This window comes from Callithrix jacchus, chromosome 13, assembly GCF_049354715.1.
Source record: "Callithrix jacchus isolate 240 chromosome 13, calJac240_pri, whole genome shotgun sequence".
NCBI classification, from domain to species: Eukaryota; Metazoa; Chordata; class Mammalia; order Primates; family Cebidae; genus Callithrix; species Callithrix jacchus.
Genome location: NC_133514.1, coordinates 63,233,795 through 63,260,260, shown reverse-complemented (window position 1 = coordinate 63,260,260; position 26,466 = coordinate 63,233,795). Strand labels below are relative to the sequence as shown.

Sequence of the window (26,466 nt, the reverse complement as noted above, 5' to 3'; positions counted from 1 at the left end):
AAGAACAGAAAATGAAATACCGCATGTTCTCACTCATAGGCGGGTGTTGAAAATGAGAACACATGGACACAGGGAGGGGAGCACTACACACTGGGGTCTGTTGGGGGGAATAAGGGAGGGACAGCAGAGGGTGGGGAGTTGGGGAGAGATAGCATGGGGAGAAATGCCAGATATAGGTGAAGGGGAGGAAGGCAGCAAATCACACTGCCACATGTGTACCTATACAACTATCTTGCATGTTCTTCACATGTACCCCAAAACCTAAAATGCAATTAAAAAATAATAAAAAAAATAAAATAAAATAAAATAAATAAAAATAGGAGCATCATATTCTCTTCATAAAGTTTTTTTTTTTAAACTATATACTCACATATAACTGCCTCAATAACTCTTCATTCTTAAATCTCTACTGTTTATGGCAGAACCACAGCAGCACAAATTGTAGAAGCAGTAACTTCGGGCTACAGCGGCAGTGTCACAAAATACATCTAAAGCAGCCAATGCATCGTTAAACCCAGTGGGAAGCCCATGCCCTACCTCTTTCATCTCTGGATCAACTAGCTCAGGGGGTTAAGTGTAATGAACAGCTTTCTCTCAGTATTTCTCTCCCAAATTGTCATGACACTTACGTATTGTTAATTATTTGAAATCTTTCACCCTTCTTAAATGAAAGATCTTCTGTAGTTCTAGCTTCATAATCATATAAGGCCACAAATATAGTAACACCACCTATCAGAGGGAAAAAAGACCAGGGTAAATAATGCAGCTAAGTTAATAAAACAGAAAGAAGGAACTATTGCCAGAAAAAAAAAAAAGAGGGATAGTTATTTCCATAGTCTTCAGAAACTATTTTTAGAAGTTAGAGCTACTGGAGAATTTTAAAGCAGAGAAACATGACCATATTTTATGTTCTGGAACAGTAACTCACTAACTGGTAGCAATAACTAGTCTTAAATTCTCTGAAGACCTTCCATGAAACTGCTGTATTTTTTTTTTTCTTTTTTTAAGAGACGGGGTTTTACCATGTTGGTCAGGCTGGTTTCAAACTCCTGACGTTGTGATCCGCCTGCCTTGGCCTCCCAAAGTGCTGGGATTACAGGTGTAAGCCACCACTCCGGGCCTGAAACTGCTGTATTCTACAACTTATAAAAACTCTGCAGACTTGGAAAAATAAGTTTTTAAATTTTGTTTCATTTTGAAACAAAGTCTCACTCTGTCCCCCAGGCTGGAGTGCAGTGGTGTGATCTTGGCTCACTGTAACCTGCCTCCTGGGTTCAAGCGATTCTCATGCCTCAGCCTCCCAAGTATCTGGGATTACAGCCATGTGCTGCCACATCTAGTTAATTTTTTCTGTTTTTAGTAGACACAGGGTTTCACTGGGTTAGCCAGCCTGGTCTTCAACTTCTGGCCACAAGTGATTCACCCACCTTGGCCTCCCAAAGTGCTGGGAGACACTAGTCAAAGTGCCCAGCTAACGAAATTTAATTTTGCCTCATGGTTAGCAACATCTCTGGCTTGGAAATGTAGTCAAATTTCAAATCAATTCTTTGATAGAAAAAGCACCAAAGAGCACTATAAACTAGTGGAGAGCTGTTCTTCACTTTGTATAAACAATGAACAATTGCATCTAATCATTAACAGTAATAACTAAGGTTTTAGTAAAATTATTACATATTTTAACTCAAAGATAAAGTCATGTTTTGTTTTAAAAGTTAAATGGTTTCAGACAGTGACAGTGGCTTACACCTGTAATCTCAGAACTTTGGGAGGCCGAGGCGGGTGAATCACTTGAGGCCAGGAGTTAGAGACCAGCCTGGCAAACATGGTGAAACCCATCTCTACTAAAAATACAAAAATTAGCTGGGCGTGGTGGCACACACCACCTGAGTTGGCCTCCCAAAGTTCTGGGATTAGAGATGTGGGTCACTGCACCTAGCCTGTATCTTTACTTGAATGTCGAATAAGCATTTAAAATTTATTACAAAACAAAGCTCTTGATTTTTCTCCTCTAACCTATATTTATTTACCCAAGTCTTTCCTATCTAAATAAATGGCCCCACTATCTAATCGGGTATTCAAGCCGAGTCCATTACTAGTGCTATCAGTTTTACTTCTAAAACACTTATCATTTACTTTCCATTTCCACGGCTGCTACCCTAACCCAAGTCCTTGTCATCTCTCACTGGGGCTGGGGGAACTACTGAGAGTGCAGCAGTCTCTTTAGCTGCTTCTGTACTGCTTCCCTACCATCCATTCTTCACACAGCTGTCAGTCAGTTTTTCTCAAAAGAAAATTCAATCATGCAAATCCTTTACTTCATCTCTTCAGTAGTTTCTTCCTAGCTTTGAATAAAACCTAAACTCCTTACCAGAGTCTACGGAGGTCCTGAGTAACTGTGGTCTCCTAACTCTTCAATCCCATATAATACAATTATCCCCTCTGTTTACCCTGATCTCCACACTAAAACTCAAAACTTCCTAGACTCCCTGTATCTCCTATATTTTGTTATTCCCAAAGCTGTTTCCCAGAATTTCACATAGGTAGGTCATTCTCACTAATTTAATTTCTGCTTAAGGCTGGGGGTGGTGGCTTCAGCATGTAATCCCAGCCATCTGGGAGGCCAAGGCTGGCGAATCACCTTAGTCAAGAGTTCAAGACTAGCTTGGCCAACATGGTGAAACCAAGTCTCTACTAAAGTACCAAAAAAAAAAAAAAAAAAACCCCAGGTGCCCTGTTGCATTTCTTGTAATCTCAGCTATTCCGGAGGCTGAGGCAGAACTGCTTGAACCTGGGAGGCAGAAGGTTACAGTAAGCTGAAATTGTGCCACTGCACTCCAGCCCGGGTGACAGAGAGAGACTTCATCTACAAAAAAAATCTCAGCTCAAATGATTTCTTCTTGAGACAGCTTTCCCTGATTAACTGCAAGGCTTTCACCATCATTCTAGTTAGCTCCTTCATAGCATTTAAGAACCATTAATTATCCATCCTGTTATTTATTCACTAATTTTTCTCCAACCCTCGAAAACATAAGCTCCATCAGGGCAGAAACCTTGTTTGCCTTGCTCACTTCTCCATACCTGGTACACAGACAGTGAATGTGCATTGAGTTAACAAATGAATACCCCTGAATGCAGTATCTTACGTAAGTAAATTGCTTTAGGTAACTAAAGTATGTCTTTAAGTATCAACATTTATTTTAACCATTTTGGATTACTATCTTTCCCAAACGTAATTCTGAAAATAATTTAAACGTTTGCTAGTGATTGAGAAATGCCCTCATGGCCATCTACTACTAAGTATTCAGAGTCAGGGGGCTGTAATTAAGATGGTAATTGACTCTGACATTCGTAACTCCCCAAATGAAGTCTAACGGAATCAATGTATAGCAATCCTCTAGCATTGTCTTTTTTTTTTTTGGAGACAGAAGTCTTGCTCCATCACCCAGGCTGGAGTGCAGTGGCACAATCTTGGCTCACTACAATCTCCACCTCCCGGGTTCAAGCACTTCTCGTGCCTCAGCCTCTCGAGTAGCTGGGACTACAGGCTTGCATAACCACACCTGGCTAATTTTTTTTGTATTTTTAGTAGAGATAGGGTTTTGCCATGTTGTCCATGCTGGTCTCGAACTCCTGTGCTCAGGCAATCTGCCTGCCTTGACCTCTGAAAGTGCTAGGATTACAGGTACAAGCCACCATGCCTGGCCTGGCCATTGTTTTTGGTTCAGATGGAACAGACTGAAGAGACAAATTTATAGTCCATGCTTGTAGTGGAGATTTATCTTTTTTCCCCACTGGCTGTTAATAAGAACATATATTGCTTGATTTAATGCTGGCAGCTGTTTCCCCAAGCCTAAGGATAAAGCAGACACTCCCAAGGGCTGCAGAAGAGAGATGAAAGAAATCTGAGTCCTTGATGACATCACAGAACTGCTGTATCATGGAATCCTGAAACTCACCCAACCTTTGTTTTGTTACTTCAATGAAAAAGCATTCTGATACAGGACCCTTTACAAAAGAGCTCATTTTCTCTCTTCTAAAACTTTTTGAATCTATTTTTTTAACAGCCTTCTGTCTCCACGAAAGGTTGTCAACTATCACTTCTTGCTATTCTCTAAAAGGATATGATAATGTATTGGAATGCTGGAATAGGACATTAAATCAGAGCTCTCCCACCCACTATCTGTGACTTGGGGGAAAAATAATTTAAACTCTCCAAGCTTTAGGATTTTTCTTTTCCTTTTTTTTTGAGATGGAGGTTGGCTCTTGTTGCCCAGGCAGGAGTGCAATTGCACAATCTTGGCTCACCTCAACCTCCACCTCCCGGGTTCAAGTGATTCTCCTGCCTCAGCCTCCTGAGTAGCTGGGATTACCAGCATGTGTCACCACACCTGGCCAGGACTTTTCTTTTTTAAATTAGCATCATCTGGGAGAAATATTGTATTATTATTACTTTACTGTCATTTAATTAACATCTTTTAAGTAACTACTGTAAGACTTTAATACTGCAAAGCACTTTACAATCCTGAGAAGTTGTCAAATTATTGAGGGAAAGGTATGTTTTTAATCTTTATGTTCCCAGTGCCCACCCACACAATAGGAGACTCAATAACTATTTGAATAATGAGCTAAATAAAATAATAAATGGTATGATCCAGTCTATAATCACCATCAGGTTACCATGAATTTCCCATAACGATACCCATGTATACAATAAGACTTTAATTAATGTTACAGACTAATTTTCACATACAATTATTTGAAAAGTCCTCCAGTAAGATTATTGTTCTTAACAGCAGACAAGCCTTAAGTATACATTATCCAAGGTTATATTCTTAAACAGACAACATAACTGTCCATTTAAATCTCACCTGTTAAACCAGCAGGATATGAACTTGGCACCACTGAGAATGAGGAAGATGCACCTCCAAAAGGTGTTACCCCTGAGGATCCTCCAAATGGTGTCACGGAAAGACTGCTGAAATTAACTGCTGTTCCCTTTGCTGAAGATGATGGACATGGTGACGCTGCAGTGGGTTCTGCTCCATAATGGCTTGCACTTGTACTGACAGGCTCTGAAGTATTTTCAGGTCTATATTTAATGGCTGGACTTTTGTTTTCTTTACTTTTAATGCAGCCCATTATCAAATCTACAGAGACAATAAAACAAATATTTTGAGAGTAAGTTAACACACAGGATACTTCAAAAAGAGGATTAGGCTGGACACAGTGGCTCACACCTATAATCCCAGCACTTTGGGAGGCTGAGGTGGGCAGATCACCTGAGGTTGGGAGTTTGAGACCAGCCTGGCTAACACAGGGAAACCCTGTCTCTACTAAAAATACCAAATTAGCCAGGCATGGTGGCGCATGCCTGTAATCCCAGATACTCAGGAGGCTGAGGCAGGGGAAGCACTTGAACCTGGGAGATGGACTGTGCCACTGTACTCCTGCCTGGGTAACAAGAGCGAAACTGTCTCCAAAGAAAAAAAAAAAAAAAAATTCAAAAAATGATTTAAAAAAAGCATCTGCCATCCCCACAAAAAGGAATATTAACAAAACAAAACAAAAAAAAAGAGGCAACTGAAAATGAAGTCTCTTCCCCTCATTTATCTTTATTACAATTTGCTCCTGGCTTCCCACTTAGTAGCTGGAGTGATCTCAGGTATGTTGCTTAACCTCTAGGCACTCCAGTTACTTGAAGAAGTATCTAGGGGCCAGGCGCGGTGGCTCATGCCTATAATTGTAGCACTCTGGGAGGCCGCGGCAAGCCAATCACTTGAGGTCAGGAGTTCAAGACCAACCTGGCCCACATAGTGAAAACCTGTCTCTGCTAAAAATACAAAAGTTAGCTGGGTATGGTGGTGTGCATCTGTAATCCCAGCTACTAGGGAGGCCGAGGCAGAATTGCTTGAACCTGGAAGCCAGGGAGGGAGAGGCTGCAGTGAGCTGAGATCATGCCAGTGCACTCCAGTCTGGGTGACAGAGTAAGACTGTCTCAAAAAAAAAAAAAAAAAAATCTGGGTGATGAAAAGAAAACACAATAGAAAACTAAAGACAGAGAAAACCTACCTCATAAGGTTTCCTATGAGGATTAACTTTATTACAAATTCTAGACAATCTGGCACACAGTGGGTACTCGCAAATATTGTTGTATTCTGTTGACACCAGCACTATGTCAGTAGAAATATACTCTAAAGTCACAAATGTGAGCTGCATAAGTTTAAATTTTCTAATTTAGTGTAGCCACATTAAAATAGTACAAAGAAACAAGTAAAATTAACTTTAGTATTTTATTTAATCCAGTATATGTAAAACATTTATTTCAAAATGTAACCAATATAAAAATTCTAATGACATTTTTTTCATACTGAACCTTAAAAATCTAATGTGTATTTTGCACTTGAAGCACATCTCAATTGGACAAGACATAAATTGTCTCTGTCCAAAATATCCTCCCTGCCTCTCTACCTGCTAAAATGCTATCCTTTCACTGATGGTCATCACAAATGTTCTTTTCCATTCAGGTTTTCCTTACAATCAATAACATATCTTTTCTCTTAAACTCACAGTATACCCTTGGGGAGATTTTGTTATGAGGCTCACTTTATTCCATTTTATATACCATTTTTTATTTACCAGTCTAATCCCAACCTACCCCCAAATTCACAGCAATACACTTCTTCAGAGCAAAAGCGGTGCTTTACTCATCGCTTACCTACTGGATTATCTACCATACAGCAGGTTTACTAACATTACAAAATCTGCATTATTCTATTCACCTTCTGCAGAAGCATTAATAGAGAAATCATTAATTCACTTATTTTCAAAAATCATTCTTATTTGTATAGTTTTCCCCTTACTATGACATTCAAAAGAAAGTAGGCGAGTGATAACCACCTCATAAATTCTGAAAGACTGAACATTTACAACCTCAGCTGTATAATAATAATTTAAAATATAGTTACAAATATTAGAATAGAAGCAGTCTCAGAACCTCAGAATCGGGTTTTCAGATCACTCTCTTAAATGGGTATATTCTAAATATGTGACAGTTAAGTATAAGCATCAGAACAAAACCAGGGCCAGGAGCAGTAGCTCATGCCTGTAATCCCAGCACTTTGGGAGGCCAAGATGGGCGGATAACCTGAGGTCAGGAGTTTGAGACCAGCCTGGCCATCATGGTGAAATCCCATCTCTATTAAAACTTCAAAAATCAGCTGGGCATGGTGGTGGGCACCTGTAATTCCAGTTACTCAGGGAATTACAGGGCAGGAAATCTCTTCAACCTGGGAGACGGAGGTTGCAGTGAGCCAAGATCGTGCCATTGCACTCCAGCCTAGATGACAAGAGCAAAACTTCGTCTCAAAAAAAAAAAAAAACAAAACAAACAAACAAAAAAAACCGTAAAAAACATAACCGAATCTGGAAATGTAGTATACAGTTAGACTTTTCTATCTATGGGTTCTGCATCTATGGATTCAATCAAGATTCAAAAGTTTCAGAAGAAAATTGTGTATTAAAAAATATGTAGAGGCCGGGTGTGACGGCTCATTCCTGTAATCTCAGCACTTTGGGGGGCCAAGGTGGGTGAATCACAAGGTCAGGTGTTTGAGACCAGCCAGACCAACACGGTGAAACCCTGTCTCTACTAAAAATACAAAAATTAGCTGGATGTGGTGGCACGCACTTGTAATCCTAGCTACTCGGGAGGTTGAAGCAGGAGAATTACTTGAACCTGGGAGGTGAAGGTTACAGTGAGCTGAGATTGCGCCACTGCCCTCCAGCCCGCGTGACAGAGTGAGACTCTGTCTCAAAAAAAAAAAAAGTATGTACTTTTTTCCCTTGTCATTATTCCCTAAACAACAGAGTATAATCAACAACTATTTACATTGTTTTAGATATTCTAAGTAATCTGGAGACAATTTAAAGTATACAGGGGGACCGAGAGTGGTGGCTCATGCCTGTCATCCTAGCACTTTGCAGGGCCGGGATGGGAGGATCACCTGAGGTCAGTAGTTTGAGACCAGCCTAGGCAACATGGTGAAACCCCATCTCTACTAAAAATACAAAAGTTAACCATGTGTGCTTGTGCATATCTGTAGTCCCAGCTACTCTGGAGGCTGAGGCAGGAGAATCGCTTGAACCTGGAAGGTGGAGGTTGCATAAGCTGAGATTTCGCCACTGCACTCCAGCGTGGGTGAAAGAGTGAGACTCTGTCTTAAAAAAAAAAGCATAGGGGGATGTGCACAAGTTATATGCAAAAACATGCCATTTTATATAAGGATCTTGAGCATCTGGGGATTTTGGTATATCCACAGGAGGTCCTAGAATGCTCTACAATTTCCCACTGATCTTGAGGGGTGACTAAAGTGAAAATATTGTGAAGGAATTGTAAGCTAAATATATAAAAGGCAGTTGCTTCTGTAAGTATTAGAAAAAACTAAAGGTAAATAGTTTCATAAGCTAAAGTTGGAAAAGCCTTTTAAAGTAAAAAGTAAAAGTAGAAACTTTAAAGGAAAAGACTAACAGATGAGATTATGTAACTTCCTTATCAAGGGCAGGGGTGAGGGAAAAAGCTTAAGAGACACTAAGGGGAAAATATCTTTTTTTTTTTTTTTTTTTGAGACAGAGTCTTGCTCTGTCACGCAGGCTGGAGTGCAATGGCACGATCTTGGCTCACTGCAACCTCTGCCTCCCAGGTTCAAGTGATACTCCTGCCTCAGCCTCCTGAGTTGCTAGAATTACAGGCATGTGCCACCACACCCAGCTAATTTTTGTATTTTTAGTAGAGACAGGGTTTCATCATGTTAGTCAGGCTGGTCTCAAACTCTTGACCTCGTGATCTGCCCACCTTGGCCTCCCAAAGTGCTGGGATTACAGGTGTGAGCTACCGTGCCTGGCCTGAAAAATCTTTGTACTTACTCATGCTTTATTGTTCTCTCAATATATAAAAAATGTACACATGTGGAATCTGGCTGACATTGTTAATACAGACAACTCTTATTAATGAAAAGAAAAAGCCCAACAGAAAAACAGACAACCCTTATTCATGAAGAGAGACAATTCACAAAACAGGAAAGACCAACTAACATATAAAAATGCATCCAATGGGCTGGGCGCGGTGGCTCATGCCTGTATTCCCAGCACTTTGGGAGGTCAAGGCAGGTGAATCACTAGGTCAAGAGTTCAAGACCAGCCTGGCCAACATGGTGAAACCCCGTCTCTACTAAAAAGACAAAAAAATTAGCTGGGCGTAGTGGCGAGTGCCTGTAATCCTAGCTACTCGGGAAGCTGAGGCAGGCGAATCACTTGAACCTGAGAGGTAAAGGTTGCAGTGAGGCAAGATCGCCACTGCACTCCAGCCCAGGCAACAGAGTGAGACTCAGTCTCCAAAAAAAAAAAAAACCCAAAAAAAGAAAATATATCCAACCTATCTAGTCTTCCAAGAAAGCACATTATAAGAGATTTATCTTCGTGATTTTCAGACTGGAAGATTTTGACTCAATATACTTAAGGCTGAAGGGAAAACTGTAACAATCAATATATATTCACAAAATACGTAAAACAGAGAGGGAAAGGTCCACTGTTCCCCACCCCACCTTCTGTAGGGGCCAAGCACTGCTCTTTGTCTTAAAAAAGTTCAACTGTAAAAAGTCAGTTCAAGGGATTTGCAAAACTACCTACATCACAAGTCTAAATATTAAGAAAATAGTATTAACTATTACATAAATTATACTTTAAAAGAATAGCAGTTGTATGAAGAAGAAAAATTATGAGGGAAAGCCAATAATACTGTAATTTAAATTCTGACAGGGCCAACTGGGAAATACCATGTCAATTCACAACAGACGCTTCTATAATTACCCACCCACTTCAGCCGAATTCATCTTCACCTTCTTTATCCATAACCATCTTAACTTCAAGTCCTCTTCCCTCAAAAGTCACACCTTTTCTCCTCATCCTATCAAGTCTTTCATTACTATGCCTAACCTGTCCTCCAGCCTCATTTCCTTAATCCAGAGTCTTGAGCCTAACACCTCACATCTACCTACTTATCTTTCCAATAACTCCAGGATAGCCCACCATTTTCAGTCCAGTTCCATTAGCACCCCAGTATGAATGCATAGAACTCATCATTGTTGCTCATCTCATTTACAAATATTAGCAATGTCATATATGATTCGCATTTTTAAGTAAACTTCAGGTGCAATATAAGTTAAACTGATTTTTATGGGTTGTTTTACAAATGTAACACTGTTTCAAACATTTACATGGAAACCTACCTATTGGATATTATACTGATTATCTGGGAGACAAAATTCATCTGTAGGCCAAATCACCACAACACACAATTTACCCATGTAACAAACCTGCACATATATATACCCTTTGAATCTAAAAGTTGGAAAGAAAAAACACCTAAAATAAAAAATAAAACATTTATATGGAAAAGTTTCTTCCAAGTTTCAAGGTACTGACTTATATATTTACTAATAATGTATATTATGGGATAAAAAACTATATACTGGGTAAAACATACACTACTCAGGTGATGGGTGCACCAAAATCTCAGAATTCACCACTACATAATTCATCCATGTAATGGAAAACCACTTGTACCTCAAAAGCTATCAAAATAAAACAAAAAACCAAAAAACAATGTATATTAGACTCTGTAAAAGGAGCTGGGAGGACAAGGAATGGTTCCTTTTAATTAAAAGGTCACAAATGTAAGAAACGAATACAATATTGTAAACTGTGAAAAATGCTAGTGTGTGACAAAATATTAGAGTGGAGGTATATACAAAATACCAATATAACAAATGTTATCAGCTCTGCTTTAAGTGCTTAGGAAAAAAAGTTTTGCAAAGGAAGTGGCATCAGTTTGGTCTTGAAGAGTTGGAGATTTGGGGAAAAGAAAATAGGATATTTCAGGAAGAATGAAAAGTATTCAGAACGGTTCAGATGCTTGAAACAGCATGGTTCATTTTAGGAACAGAAAATTTCTCTGTTGCAAGAGCGTCAGGGCTGTTTATGAGCTGGGTAGGACAGGCAGCTAGAAGTAGAGGAGACCTAATACAGAAGATTATTTGTTGTGCAGTAACTATGACAACAAAAAGCTCAATTATACAGCCTGGAAAGAAGAAAAAATAATGACAACCATTAGATAAGTTATAAAACGACTGCAACTGACCCATGAAAGAAAAGACAAAAGAGGCCAGCCAGGTGTAGTGGTTCATGCCTGTAATCTCAGTATTTTTGGAGGTCGAGGTGGGAGGATCACTTGAGCCTAGAAGTTTGAGACCAGCCTAGGCAACATGGCAAAACTCTGCCTCTACAAAAAATACAAAAAATTACCCAATTATTTTTGTTTGTTTGAAGAATTTTATAATTTAACACTTTTTAATAAGTAAAATAATAAGTGGGAATAAATAAACTTTCAGAAAGAAAATGACTAATAGTGTTAAAGACAAAATGAAGTAGCATGTAAAATGATTTTTTTAAAGACCAGCTGATTAGTAATTAGGAGCTCACTGGTGACTTTAGCAAGAGCATTTCTTAACATGAAGACAAAAGCAAGACTGCAGTAAGTTGAAGAATAATCAGTAAGCTATGAAACAAGATGATTTTTGGAATATCTTCATAACTTGGGAACACATGTATTATCAAGATGTTTCCTATTATTTGTCTGCTTCACCGATCCTCTCCTTCACAGTCTTAGTGTAATCAAATACAGCAGTCACTTGGTTAGTCAACAGCTATTCTTCCTCTTCTTTGATTAAAAGAACTGTGATTTTCTTGATCCTTCTTCCATTTGCCAAGTCCTTCAGGGGAGGCTCAGTGTCTGTCCAGCCCTACTTAGTAAATAGGGATTTATTTAAGCCATTCAAACAGTCTTATATCTCCATTGCCAGTTGGATGGCTGAGCCATGAGCATGGGCTTCTAGGAATTTGTCCTTACTTGTAAAGAGGAATACAAGACAAAAATACTCTATTTTCTTTCTGAAGATGTTATCCTCTACGATGCCTAAATCAAATTTCTTGCTCTACGTCCTTAGCACTTATTAACAGTTTTTCAAAAACTGTTAATTAAATGTAAGGTTTTTGTTGTTGTTGTTGCTTTTTTTTTTTTTTTTTTGAGACGGAGTCTTGCTCTGTTGCCAGGCTGGAGTGCAGTGGCACAATCTCGGCTCACTGCAACCTCCGCCTCCTGGGTTCAAGCAATTCTTCCATCTCAACCTCCCAAGTAGCTGGGACCACAGGCATGTGCCACCATGCCTGGCTATTTTTTGTATTTTTAGTAGAGACAGGGTTTCACCATGTTGGCCAGGATGGTCTCGATCTCTTGACCTCGTGATCCACCTACCTTGGCCTCCCAAAGTGCTGGGATTACAGGCGTTGAGTCACCGCGCCCGGCCTAAATGTAAGTTAATGGAATACTATGCAGCCATAAAAACAGATGAGTTCATGTCCTTTGCAGGGACATGGATGAAGCTGGAAACCATTATTCTCAGCAAACTAACACAGGAACAAAAAACCAGACACTGCATGTTCTCACTCATAAGTGGGAGTTCAACAATGAGAACACATGGGCGCAGGGAGGGGAACATCACATACCAGGGCCTGTTGGGTGCTGGGGGTCTTGGGGAGGAATAGCATTAGGAGAAATACCTAATGTAGATGATAGGTTGATGGGTGCAGCAAACCACCATGGCACGTGTATACTCACCTGCAGGTTTTGCACATGTATCCCAGAACTTAAAGTAACTTTAAAAAAAGTTAAAACTGCAAAAGGATATCACTATATGATTAGTGAAAGACGATTATCCTTTCTATGTTTTGGTATTTATGGAAGTATTCCCAACTCTAATGGCTGCTTTCCAATTTCTCATTCTAATTAGTGTGTAGTGATAGACCTTGGTGGTATTAGTTTACATTTCCCTAATGACTACACCTAATTTTGAGTATGTTCTCATGTGCTTATTTGCTTCCCATCTCTTCCTTGGTGACATGGCTGTTCAAATCAGTTTTTTTTTTTTTTTTTTTTGAGACAGAGTTTCGCTCTTGCTACCCAGGCTGGAGTGCAATGGCGCGATCTCGGCTCACCGCCATCTCCGCCTTCTGGGTTCAGGCAATTCTCCTGCCTCAGCCTCCCGAGCAGCTGGGATTACAGGCACGCACCACCGTGCCCAGCTAATTTTTTGTAATTTTAGTAGAGACGGGGTTTCACCATGTTGACCAAGATGGTCTCGATCTGTTGACCTCGTGATCCACCCGCCTCGGCCTCCCAATCAAATCAGTTTTTAAACTGAAGTGTCTGTTCAAATCAAATTTTTAATTGGGTTGTCTTCTTTCTGTTATGTTCTAGAAACAAGAATATCTACTTTAACACTATTATATTCTTTATGTATTCTGGACTCTAGATTTTTGTCAAATGTTTATACTGTGATATTTCTCCCAGTACATAGATTGCCTTTACATTTTTATAACAGTATCCTTGAAGATGCTTTTAAATCTTAGGTTCAATTAAAATTTTTTATTTTTATGGTTTATGTTTTATGTGTCCTGACAATTCTTCACCAGAAGATTTTTTTTTTTTTTTTTTTTTTTTTTTTGAGACGAAATCTTGCCCTGTCGCTGGAGTGTAATGGTGCAATCTCAGCTCACTGCAACCTTCACCTCCTGGGTTTAAGCGATTCTCCTGTTTTAGCCTCCCGACTAGCTGGGATTACAGGACTGTGCCACCATGCCCGGCTACTTTTTTTGTATCTATTTTTTTTTTGAGACAGAGTTTTGCTCTTGTTACCCAGGCTGGAGTGCAATGACGCTATCTCGGCTCACCGCAACCTCCGCCTCCTGGGTTCAGGCAATTCTCCTGCCTCAGCCTCCCGAGCAGCCGGGATTACAGGTACACGCCACCACGCCCAGCTAATTTTTTGTATTTTTAGTAGAGACGGGGTTTCACCATGTTGACCGGGATGGTCTCGATCTCTTGACCTCGTGATCCACCCACCTCGGCCTCCCAAAGTGCTGGGATTACAGGCTTGAGCCACCACGCACCCGGCCCTGTATCTTTAGTAGAGATGAGATTTCACCGTGTTGGCCAGGCTGGTCTTGAACTCCTGACCCCATGATCTGCCTGCCTCAGCCTCCCAAAGCACTGGGATTGCAAATGTGAGCCACCACGCCTGACCCACAAGAAGATTTTCTATGTGCTCATCTATAAGTTTGAACTCTTCCGTAAGTCAGGCTTATCGAGCCATTTTAAGCTAATTTTTGAATATGTTTTAATAGTCTTTAGGTTTAAAAATATTCTTTTTTGAGATAAGGTTTGGCTCTATCATCCAGGCTAGAGTGCAGTGGCATGATCATGGCTCAATGAAATCCCCTCCTCCCAGGCTCAAGTCATCCTCTTATCTCAGCCGTCTGAGTATCTGGGACTACAGGTGAGCACCACCACACCTAGCTAATTTTTGTATTTTTTTTTTTGTAAAGACAGAGTTTAGCCATGTTGTCGAGGCTGGTCTGTAAGTCATGAGGTCAAGCAATTCGCCTGCCTTGGCTCCTGAAATGATGAGATTACAGGCATGAGCCACTACACTGAGCCCTATGTTCAACTTTTTTAAAAACTCAGTATCTAGTTCTCCTAGCACAATTTGTTGAAAAACCTATCCATTTCCCACTGAATTACCTTGTTACCTTTGCCAAAAAGCAATTAACCATGTATGTGTAGTTCTGTTTTCATTCTCTATTTTTCCCATTGTCCTGCATGTCTATATTCATGTCAATCACCATAGTCATCATTACTGTAGCTTTACAATATCTTGATATTATTATAGTATAAAGTCTTAGTTTTTTCTTTTTCTTTTTTTTTGGAGACAGTCTTGCTCTGTGCCTAGGTTGGAGTGCAGTGGCATGATCTTGGCTCACTGCACCCTCCATCTCCTGAGTTCAAGCAATTCTCCTGCCCCAGCTTCCCATGTAAGCTGGGATTACAGGCATGCCCTGTCACACCTGGCTAGTTTTTGTACTTTTAGTAGAGATGGGGTTTCACCATGTTGGCCAGGCTGGTCTCAAACTCCTGACCTCAAGTGATCTGCCCAGCTTAGTCTTCCAAAGAGCTGGGCTTATAGGCATGAGCCACTGCGCCCAGCCTTCTTCATCTTTTTCAAAATTGCTTTAAATACTCTAGGGCAGGGTCAGCAAATTTATTCTGTAAAATATTTTAAGCTTTGTGGACCATATGGTGTCTGTAACAACTACTCCACTCTGCTGTGTTATTGCAAAAGCAGGCTTAGACAATACACAAACATATTAAGTGTAGCAATGTTAAAAAACAGTTTCCAAAAGCAGGCTTAGACAATACTAAGTGTAGCAATGTTAAAAAACAATTTCCAAAAGCAGGCAGTGGGCCAGATTTGGCTTGCAAAGATCTGCCAAACCATGCATGATGATCTTTGCATTTCCATACAAAGTTTAGAATTTCTACAAATTTTAATCATACACATTTTAGAATCTCTACAAAAATGCATGCTGGGACTTTGGGATCATTCATTCATTCATTCACTCATTTATTTTTTGAGACAGAGTCTCACTCTGTTGCTCAGGCTGGAGTGCAATGGCATGATCTGGGCTCACTGCAACCTCTGCCTCCTAGGTTCAAGCGATTCTCCTGCCTCAGTCTCCTGAGTAGCTGAGACTACAGGTGTGCACCACTACATCTGGCTAATTTTTGTATTTTTAGTAGAGACCGGGTTTCACTATGTTGGTCAGGCTGGTCTTGAACTCCTGACCTTGTGATCTGCCCGCCTCAGCCTCCCAAAGTGTGGGGATTACAGGCGTGAGCAACCAGTGTGCCTGGCCTGAATGGAATTATTGTTAATCTACAGATCAGTTTGGGGAGAAATTATATTTTAAGAATACTGTCTTGACTTCCACTTGATCCATCAATGTGGTATTTCATTTAATTAGGACTTTAAAGATTTTTCTCAGCAGTGTTTTGTAGTTTTCAGTGTACAGTTTATCTCTAGACATTATGGTTTATGCCATTATAAACGTTATTACTTTATTTCTAACTCTTCATCGCTAACATATACCATCATGTGTGTCATAACAACATTTTGATCAAAGAGAGACACATATATGATGGTGGTCCCGTAAAATTATAATACTGTATTATTACTGTACCTTTTCTTTGCTTAGATATGTTATTTATTTATTTATTTTTGAGACAGGGTCTTGCTCTGTCACCCAGGCTGGAGTGCAGTGGTGTGATCTTGGCTCACTGCAACCTCCACTTCCCAGTTTCAAGCGATTCTCGTGCCTCAGCCTCCCAAGTAGCTGGGATTACAGGCATGTGCCGCCACACCTGCTAATTTTTTATTTTTATTAGAGACGGGTTTTCACCATGTTGGCCAGGCTGGTCTAGAACTCCTGACCTCCAGTGATCCGCCCACCTTGGCCTCCCAAAGTGCTGGGATTACAGGCGTGAGCCACCGTGCCTGGCCCTAGGTATGTTTAGATACACAAATACTTACCCCATTGTGTTACAACTGCCAAAAGCATTTAGGATAGTGATACATTTGTAGCTTAGGAGACATAGGTGCATAACAAGCTGTACTAACTAGGTTTATATAAGTACACTGTATAATGTTCACACAATGATAAAATCGCCTAATGATGCAATGTCAGAACATATTCCTGTCTTTAAAGTGATGCGCAACCATATACATACTTGGTATCTGTATACCCTGTTCTTGTGACTCTACTAAACTCACTCATTTGTAGCACTTTTATAGGTTCTATACTATTTTCTACATTCAAGATCGTGTGTACAAATAAACACTGGCTTACTCTTTACTTTCCTACATAAGTCTTTTTCCCCGCTTCCCTTATCTACTGACTAGTACCTCCAATCTAATGTTGAACAGACGTGATGAGAGGGAATAAATAGCTTTGCCTTGGTTCTCAAATCTTAAGGGGAAAGTATTTAGTCTATCACTATTAAGTATGATATTAGCTGTAGGATTTTTGTATTATAGTGGAAGGTCATAAGGTCAAGTAAAGTTCCCTTCTTTGTTTGCTACCAGTTTTCATTATAGAGTGCTGAATTTTGTCAAAAGCTTCTCTACATGTACTTAGATTATCATATAGGTTTTTTCCTTTTATTCCACTGATGTAGTGAATTATACTAATTGATTATTCAATGTTAAGTAAACCTTGGGACCTTTGCATTCTTGAGATAAAATCCAATTGGTCATAGTGTATTAATTACCCTTTTATATATTCTTGAAAGCTAATATTTTGCTAAGTATTTTTGTCTATGGTCAAGAAGCCCATTATTCTTTAGATGTATTTTCCTGTAATTTCTGCTTTTGATATCAGGATGATGGTCTCACAAAATGAATTGGGAAGTATATTCTCTTCCTGTTCTATTTTTTTAAGAGTTTAAGATTGGTATTATTTCATCCTTAAATGTTTTAAAGAATTCACCAATGAAGCTATCTGGGCCTGGAGTTTTCAATAAAAAATTCAATATCTTTAATATATAGGGGCTATTAATACTCCTAATTTTTTTGTGTGTTACTTAGGACCATGGCTCTTTGGGGGTTTCCACAACTGTTCTGAGTGATCAGCAAGGACTTTCCCCTCTACCTAGTAAAAACTCAAATGCTTCTCAGCCCCCTGTGACCTCTGATGTCTGTCAGTTCCAATCAATCTGGTTGCTCTTTGTCTCGCTTTACAGTTTCACTCCATGCATGTTCATTCTAGAATTCAGCAAAAAGTCAGAGACTTCTATGGATAGCATTATATTTTGACAGTGTCCTTCTGCTGGAACTTTCTCCTAAAACTTCTTGCTGCCTCAGCTTCCATAAATTCTGATCTCTATCTCTTCATCTTGTTCTTTGTTGAAGATTCCCTGTCCCAGACCTACAATTTGGAATGTGCCCCAGGCAAAAAGCTACGGTGGGTGAGTGACTGTAAAGCTCATCTTGTTTGTGTCCCTTCTTTCAGGGATCATAGTCCTGCACTGCTGCTGTCCAAAGTCTAAAACCCATTGTTTCATTTATTTTGTCCAGATTATCAAGGTTTTTGTGTGTTTGTGGAGGTTTGGGGGTTGAGAGATGGTAAACTCCATCATGGTCACTTAAAAATTCTAAAAAGTTGCCAGAGTGGTGACTCATTCCTTTAATACCAACACTTTGAAAGGCTGAGATGGGGGTATTGCTTGAGAGCAGTCACTGTTCGAGGCTGCAGTGAGCATCACTGTATTCTGGACTGGACAATGAAGAAATATTCCGTCTCAAAAAAAACAAAATCTGAAAAGTTAAATAAAACCTTTCATTTAAAGTTAAAACATTTCATTCCCTCGTGTTAATAATCATTCAAGTGATGGATGGGCATGGTGGCTCATGCCTGTAATTCCAACACCTTGGGAGGCCCAAGCAGGTGGATCAGTTGAGGTCAAGAATTCGAGACCAGCCTGACCAACATGGCAAAACCTTGTCTCTACTAAAAATACAAAAATTAGCTGGGCGTGATGGTGCGTGCCTGTAATCCCAGGTACTCAGGAGGCTAAGACACAAGGCGAAGGTTGCAGTGAGCTGAGATCATGCCACTCCACTACAGCCTGGTGACAGAGGGAGACATCTCAAAAAAATCGTTCAACGCCTGTAATCCCAGCACTTTGGGAGGCTGAGGCAGGTGGGATAACCCGAGGTCAGGAGTTTGAGATCAGCATGGCCAACATGGTGAAACCTTGTGTCTACTAAAAATACAAAAATTAGCTGAGTGTGGTGGCATGCCCCTGGAATCCTAGCTACTCAGAAGCCTGAGGCAGGAGAATCACTTGAACCTGAGAGGCGGAGGTTGCAGTGAGCAGAGATCTCGCCATTGCAGTCCAGCCTGGGGGATGAGAGTGAAACTCCGCTCCCCCACCCCCCAAAAAAATTATTCAAGAGCAAAAAGTATTAATTTCTAAAATGAACTGGTACTTAACTTTTTATTATAACAGATAAAATATTTATTCCTTTAAAATCACCCTCAAGTTGGGCGTGGTAGCTCACACCTGTAATCCCATCACTCTGGGAACTTGAGGCAGGCAGATCAAAGTCAGGAGTTTGAGACCAGCCTGGCCAATATGATGAAACTCCATCTCTACTAAAAATACAAAAATTAGCTGGGTGTGGTGGCACACACCTGTAGTCCCAGCTACTAGAGAGGCCAAGGCAGGAGAATCACTTGAACCCAGGAGGCGGAGGTTGCAGTGAGCCAAGATCACATCACTGCACTCTAGCCTGGTGACACAGCAAGACTCCATCTAAAAAAAAATCACCTTCAAGTAAATTAACATTTTAAGTGTTTTACTGATATCTGTTAAAGGACTCTGTGGCATTTTTCTTTTGTATTATTTCAAAAAAGAAAAGCTTTGAGATGGGGTTTTGCTTTGTCACACAAGCTGGAGTGCAGTGGCCCCGATCATGGCTCACTGAAGCCTAGACCTCTGGGCTCAAGTTACCCTCCCACCTCAGCCTCTCCAGTAGCTAGGACCACAGGTGCAGGACACGACGCCTGGCTAATTTTTGTATATTTTCTTAGAGACAGGGCTTTCTCATGTTGCCCAGGCTGGGCACAGCGATCCTCCCATTTCAGCCTTCCCTGGGATTATGGGTGTGAGCCATTACACCTGACCTGCAAGAAAAAATGTTAAAAAGTATTTCCTTATGTATCTGCTTGGTAAGTCTAAACATTTATACTCAGCTTAATGTCGGGCTCTTTTAGACTGAAGAAGCTATTTTATTGTAAAGATTAAAATGGTAATAAGGAATAGGCAAGAATTTCACATAATAATCAGAAATTACAAGACAGTCTGATCATACACCCAAAAGTATGTTCAAGTTTGAATGCAGGTCTTGATGCTAGGTAAACATTGCTTTGTATTCTGGAACTTATTGGTTCCCTACCACAGTGTGGAATAAACATCTTTCTTTTTTTGAGATGGAGTCCCCCACTCTTATCACCCAGGATGGCATACAATGATGTGATCTCGGCTCACTGCAACCTCCGCTTCCTGGGTTCAAGAGAGTCTCCTGCCTTAGTCTCCTGAGTAGCTGTGATTATAGGTGCACGCCATCACACCCAGCTAATTTTGTGGTTTTAGTAGAGATGGGATTTCACCATGTTGGTCAGGCTGGTATTGAACTGCTGACCTCAGGTGATCCACCCGCCTGGGCCTCCCAAAGTGTTGGATTACAGGCGTGAGCCACCTCGCCTGGCCAGCATCTCTATTTCTGAACTTCTGATGTTTTTTTTACTAACTACTTTACTCTCTACTGGCATACCTATTCTCTACCTCATAACTTCTACTTACTCTTAATTTTTATTGACTTGGGGTCTACTCCATGTTCTCTCAGTCTTCTGCAGCACTTGATTTGCCTATTTCTGAGTTTGCATTTGCATTGCCAAGAGTAAAAGCAAAATAAGATAAACTGCTATCTAACTGCGATAACCTGCTGATCAGTTATGATTTGGCTATAGGCAGGTCCTATGGTTTCCTTAAGAGGCTGTGGACTAGAAGGTACTATAATGACTGGCCTCTTTAGCACATTCTCTTAACATGAGGTCTCCTAGATTGATCCCGCTTTAATAGCTAGTAGAAAAACACATTTTAGCAAAATGCACTAAAAGTAAAAACTTTTCAAACTGAAACAAATTTCTACATTAGATTTTTTATTTAATGGAGATGAAGTAAAAAATCTGGAAGATTAATGTTTAATGGTGATCTAGCTCTACTAAGTCACCTGCCATTACCAGAGGGAGGAGTCAGGTCAGTAAAGAAAGCTTTACCTTGTTCCCTCCTCATACCTGAACTACTTTCATCTGCCTGGATAATGGGCAAGAGAAGGTAGAGAAGAACTAAAAGAGCTTTGCTGATGGGGCAAGTTCCCAGGAGCAGAGAAGTAAAACGACACCTTTCCTATTTCTTTTTTTTAATATAATTTTTTTTTTTTTTTTTTTAATAAAGATGGGGTTTCACCATGTTGGTCAGGCTAGTCTTGAACTCCCGACCTCAAGGTGATCCACCCACCTTGGCCTCCAAAGTGCTTGGATTACAGGTGTGAGCCACCATACCCGGCCTTTTTTATAATTTTTTTTTTTTTATAAAGATGGCCTTTCCTAGTCCTTACATGGCTATCTTGTCACCCCCTAAAAAAGGGTAAATCACTGTATTCAAAAACCTGAACCATGACACTTGTCTTTGGATTCAAAATCCTGCAGGAAATAAAAGTTAGGTAAGACAGTGAGGAAAGACAGACACTAAGAAATGCTACCAGGTGTTTAAGATGGTCCAGGCATCTCTTCTCTTTAAAAACCTCTAGACTTTCATAGTCCTGTCCCTTGTATAACTTTCCTGCTGCTTTTCCATATATCCCACTTCTTTTAGCAAATTTTGTTCCAACTTTCCCATGTTTGAAACATTCACTTAAAATACAATCTGATCCAATGTTAATAATAATAAAAGAAAAATAGGGAAAAAAGTACACTGAATTTTTTTAATTACTTTTTTAAAATTTAAATTTCTGCCTGCCTGCTGCTTCCACTATATTAAAACTGCTCATTAGCCTCCCCAAATAATTCTGCTTTGTTGTTTGGCCAATGGCAAATTTTCAGTCCTGTCATCTTGCTTGTCAGCCACATTTGACAAAGAAGATCATTCTGTGCTTTAAAACACTTTTCCCACCTGCTTTCTAAGACATCGCCCTCTTGGTTTCCCTCATCTTACTGCTCCTTCTTAGTCTCCTTTGCGGGTTGTTCCTCATCTCCCTGACACCTATATGGTGGAATGTTGCAGAAAGAACTTCTCTATTTACATTCATTCTTTTGGTGTTATCACCCAGTCTTATATCTTTAAATACCACCCACACATTGATGATTACCAAATTTATATCTTTATGGACTTCTGGACTTCTCACTGTATGCAGTATCTTCACTTGGACATCTAAAAAGGATTTAAAATTTAACATTTCCAAGAATCCTAATCTTCCTCCCCAAACCAACTCCTCTTGCAATCTTCCCCATCTAGATAAATGTTAATGCCATTCTTCTAGTTGTTCAGGTCAAAACTCCAAAGTCATCCTTATTATCGATTTCACACCCTTAAATTCCTCAGTAACTTCCCTGACCCTATTTTTAAAATATATTCAGTATCTGAAAACTTCTCTCCACCTCCCACTGCTACCCTGGTCTAAGTCACATCATCTTTCACTAATTCAACAACACTGAATTATTCTAAAAGCCTAACTGGTCTCCCAGTTCCTGTCATTGCACCTTTTACAGGCATGTCTCAAAGTAGATATCCTTTTAAAATATAAATTGTTTAACATCATTCCTCTGCCAAATTCCATCCAAAGACTTCCAACTGCACTTTGAGTAAAAGCCAAAGTTTCTACCATGGCCTTCAACATCCGATAACCTACTATGTAGCCTTCAATTCCTACTGCCGTGCCCCAACTTGCCTCACTTCTGCCACACTGGTCTTCTTGCTATCCTTCAGACAGACCAAGCATACTACCATCTCAGGCCATCACACTTTGTTATCTCTCTCTGCCTGAAAAGCTACCTGCATGATTCATTCTCTCATCCTTTTTAGGTCCTTGGCTGTTTTCACCTTCTCAATGAGACCTTCTCTGACCTATATAAATTAGCACAAAAAGTCTCCCAGAGCACTGCCTATTTTCATTTAACTTGCTTTATTTTTCTCCATAGCATTTATTACTGTGTAAAGCATAGTGGCTGAGAGCAAACTGTTTTGTTATCTGTTTACTGTATGTATAGCAGAGCACAGACGTCAGAGACAGAATGCCTGGGTGCAAAATCTGAGTCCATCACTTACTAGCTGGGTGAGCTTCAGCAAGTCACTCAACCTTTCTGTGTCCCAGTTTCCTCATCTGTAAAATGGGGATAATAAAAGTAAACCTCACAGAGTTGTGAAGACTAAATGTGTGTGTGTGTGTGTGTGTGTGTGTGTATAAAACACACCTAACACAGTGCCTGGTATATGAAGCACGAATGTTTGCTACAACAGTGATCATTTTTATAAGAGTGGCTCTCCTCCATAGCATGTAAATATGGGCAAATTTTAAAAAATTTATTGAAACATAGCACAAAAAATACATATAAATGTACAGGTAAATGAATTACATAAACTCAACACTAATGTACTCACCAACCTGACCAAGACACACTGTCAGCACCCAAGAAGTCTATCGCATTCTATCAACCCTGCTAAGTTCCTCTTAACCACCATCCTGACTTCTAACATTACAGTTTAAGTTTTGCCTGCTTGTAAGGCTTCTTATAAATGGAGTCGCTTTTTCCCCTGGCTGGCAGCACGGAGGCCGCACGATGTCTGGAGTTACTGTAAAATATGTGAACCAGCAGGAGTTCGTCAGAGCTCTGGCAGCCTTTCTTAAAAAGTCCGGGAAGCTGAAAGCTTGCTTCCTACAATGAGAACTGGTTCTACACGTGAGGTGCTTCCACAGCACAGCACCAGTACCTCCAGGGTGGCGCTGGGGTTGGCTCCATGACCAAGATCTATGGGGGAAGTCAGAGAAACGGTGTCACGTCTAGCCACTTCAGCCAAGGCTCCAAGGGTGTGGCCCACCAGGTCCTCCAAGCCCTGGAGGGGCTGAGAATAGTAGAAAAGGACCAAGATGGGGGCCGCAAACTGACACTTCAGGGACAGAGAGATCTGTACAGAATCGCCAGACAGGTGGCAGCTGCCAACAAGTGGCATTAGAACAAACCATACTGGGTTAATAAATCACCTCATTCATTAAAAAAAAAAAAAAAAAAAAAAAAAAAAAAAAAAAGGAAATCATGGCTGGGTGTACTGGCTCATGCTTGTAATACCAACACTTTGGGAAGCCAAGGCAGGAGGATTCTGTGAGCCCTAGAGTTTGAGATGAGCCTGAGCAACATAATGAGACCTCATCTCTACAAAAAGTAAAAAAGTTAGCTGAGCATGGTGGCATTCACTTGTAGTCCCAGACACCTGGGAGGCAGAGGTGGGAGGATTGCTTGAGCCTGAGAGATGGAGGCTACTGTGAGCTGTAGTTGTGCCACTGCACTCCAGGTTGGGTGACAGAGTGAGACCTTGCCTCAAAAAATAAAAAATAAAATGGAATCATATATAATGCTTTCTTTTGTGTCTGGCCTCTTTCATTTAAAGATGCTTGTAAGACTCATCTATATTAACAGGAACAGCTGTACTTTGTTTTCAATGCTGTGTAGCATTCTTTTACATGAATATACCGTAGGTAAGGGGTATGAACTGTTTCCAGTATTTTTGTTCCTGATCCCTCTCTTGGTACATATGTATGCATATTCTACTGGACATACACCTTGCAATAGATGCTGGGTCAAAGTGTCTCCACTGCTAAACAGTTTTCCAGAGTGGCTATACCAGTTTACACTCTTGCCAGCAAGTATGAGAGTTACCATTGCTTTACATCATCAATAACTTGGTATATTTGATCTTTTGTGTGTTTGTTTTTGAGATGGAGTCTCCCTCTGTCACCCAGGCTGGAATGCAGTGATGCAATCTTGGCTCACTGCCACCTCTACCTCCGGGGTTCAAGAGATTCTTGTGCCTCAGCCTCCTCCGTAGCTGGGATTACAGGTGCATGCCACCATGCCTGGACAATCTTTTAAAATGTATCTGTTCTGGTGGGTGTGTAGGAGTCTCTCATTGTGATTTTAATTTTATGTTCATAATTACTAATGAAGTGGCACCTTTACATGTGTTTATGGGCCATTCTCTTTTGTGAAAGGTCTGTGTTCAACACATTTATCTATTTTTCTATAGGGTTGTCTGTCCTTTTCTTATTGTCCTATAAGGCATTCTTTAATTTTCTGCATATTGGAGTAGGATTTAGTGCATTTACTCCTGTATCCCCAGAACCTAGAAGACAGCCTGTAACATAAAAAGCATTAATAGGGCTCGGGTGCAGTGGTTCATGCCTATAATTCCAGCACTTTGGGAAGCTGAGGCGGGTGGATCACCTGAGGTCAGGAGTTCAAAACCAGCCTGCCAACATAATCAAACTTCATCTCTACTAAAAATACAAAAAATTAGCTGGGTGTGGTGGTGGGCATCTGTAATCCCAGGGACTTGGGAGGCTGAGGCAGGAGAATCGCTTGAATCCAGGAGGCACAGGTTCCAGTGAGTGGAGATTGTGCCACTGCACTCCAGCCTGGGCAACAAGAGTGAAACTCCACCTCAAAAAACAAAAAAAAACAAAAAAAACAGCAATAATAAATTATTTTTACAAGAGGGTGGGCATGGTGGCTCACATCTGTAATCCCAGCAATTTGGAAGGCTGAGGCGGGCCAACTGCCCGAGGTCAGGAGTTCAAGACCAGTCTGGCCAACTTGGTGAAACCCCGTCTCTACTAAAAATACAAAAAACTTAGCCAAGTGTAGTGGCATACATCTGTGATCCCAGCTATTTGGGAGGCTGAGGCAGGGAATTGCTTGACCCCGGGAGGTGCAGGTTGCAGTGAACCAAGATCATGCTACTGCATTCCAGCCTGGGCGACAGAGCAAGACTCCATCTCAAAAACAAATCGTTTTTTTTTTTTTTACATGAATGAATGCTTGGCTGTTTGTTTTTAGATCCAATTATACCCATTTCTATAATTCTAACTCATAATCTGACAACATATGGCGATTCCTAACCTCCACTCCAACCCAAGAAGGTCCTAAAATGTTGACCTGCCTAATAATCTTTATAAAGTAGAATTCTGTCTATAACACTCTCCTGGATACTTCTGCCAATGGCTTCCTACTACCTATGGAATAAAACCTCAACCCTTAGCCAGGCATTCTAGGTTAACTTCCCCAACTTATTCTTCTAATACGCCTTCCCAATCATCTACTAATCTTCCAATACACCTATTTGCAGTTAAGAAAAACAAAAAGGCCAATTAGACATTAACCACAAAAATCAGGGAGCAAAAAAAATTTTTTTTGTTCTTTTGTTCTAGAAATTATCTTTTAAGCAGAGGCAGCAGGATGTGCAAAAGCTCATAAACAAGAGAGAACAAAGTAAGGTTTTAAGTTGTAACTAGTTTAGTGCTGGTGAAATACAATATAGAAGAAAAAGAAGGGGAGGAGGCCAAAACAGCAACAGGAAACAGAGTCTATGACTCAAGAATCTTATATTTCCTTTTACTTAGCACTAATTGCTTTATATATGCATATAAGGACATTCATTTAATTTTTGTTGAAAAAATAAATCACTGAATTATAACTTGATTCTGATTAATTCTATCCAACAACGTGCCTGACATTTATATTCCTCCCTCCTCCAAAAGCCAAGCCTAACAAAAATTCTAGAAATACTTGTAGGTTTTACAACTATTTCATAACTTACCAAGTCCATACGTTGTCTGAAAAAATTCC

The 26,466-nt window shown here is 40.2% G+C and overlaps 1 protein-coding gene and 1 pseudogene across 1 annotated transcript in view; one reads left to right on the top strand and one right to left on the bottom strand.

Annotated features, from left to right (window-relative positions):
• The window catches only part of YES1 (YES proto-oncogene 1, Src family tyrosine kinase), a 109,848-nt gene that overhangs the window by 35,041 nt on the left and 48,341 nt on the right, over window positions 1-26,466 (bottom strand). The window contains exons 2-3 of the mRNA XM_008979575.5: window positions 4,869-5,147; window positions 630-729 (exon numbers count right to left, since the gene is read on the bottom strand). Of these exons, the coding sequence (XP_008977823.1) occupies window positions 630-729; window positions 4,869-5,139 (371 nt within the window). The 5' untranslated portion in view covers window positions 5,140-5,147. The remainder of the gene's footprint in view (window positions 1-629; window positions 730-4,868; window positions 5,148-26,466) is intronic.
• LOC108588059 (small ribosomal subunit protein eS19 pseudogene) lies at window positions 23,371-23,872 on the top strand (annotated as a pseudogene).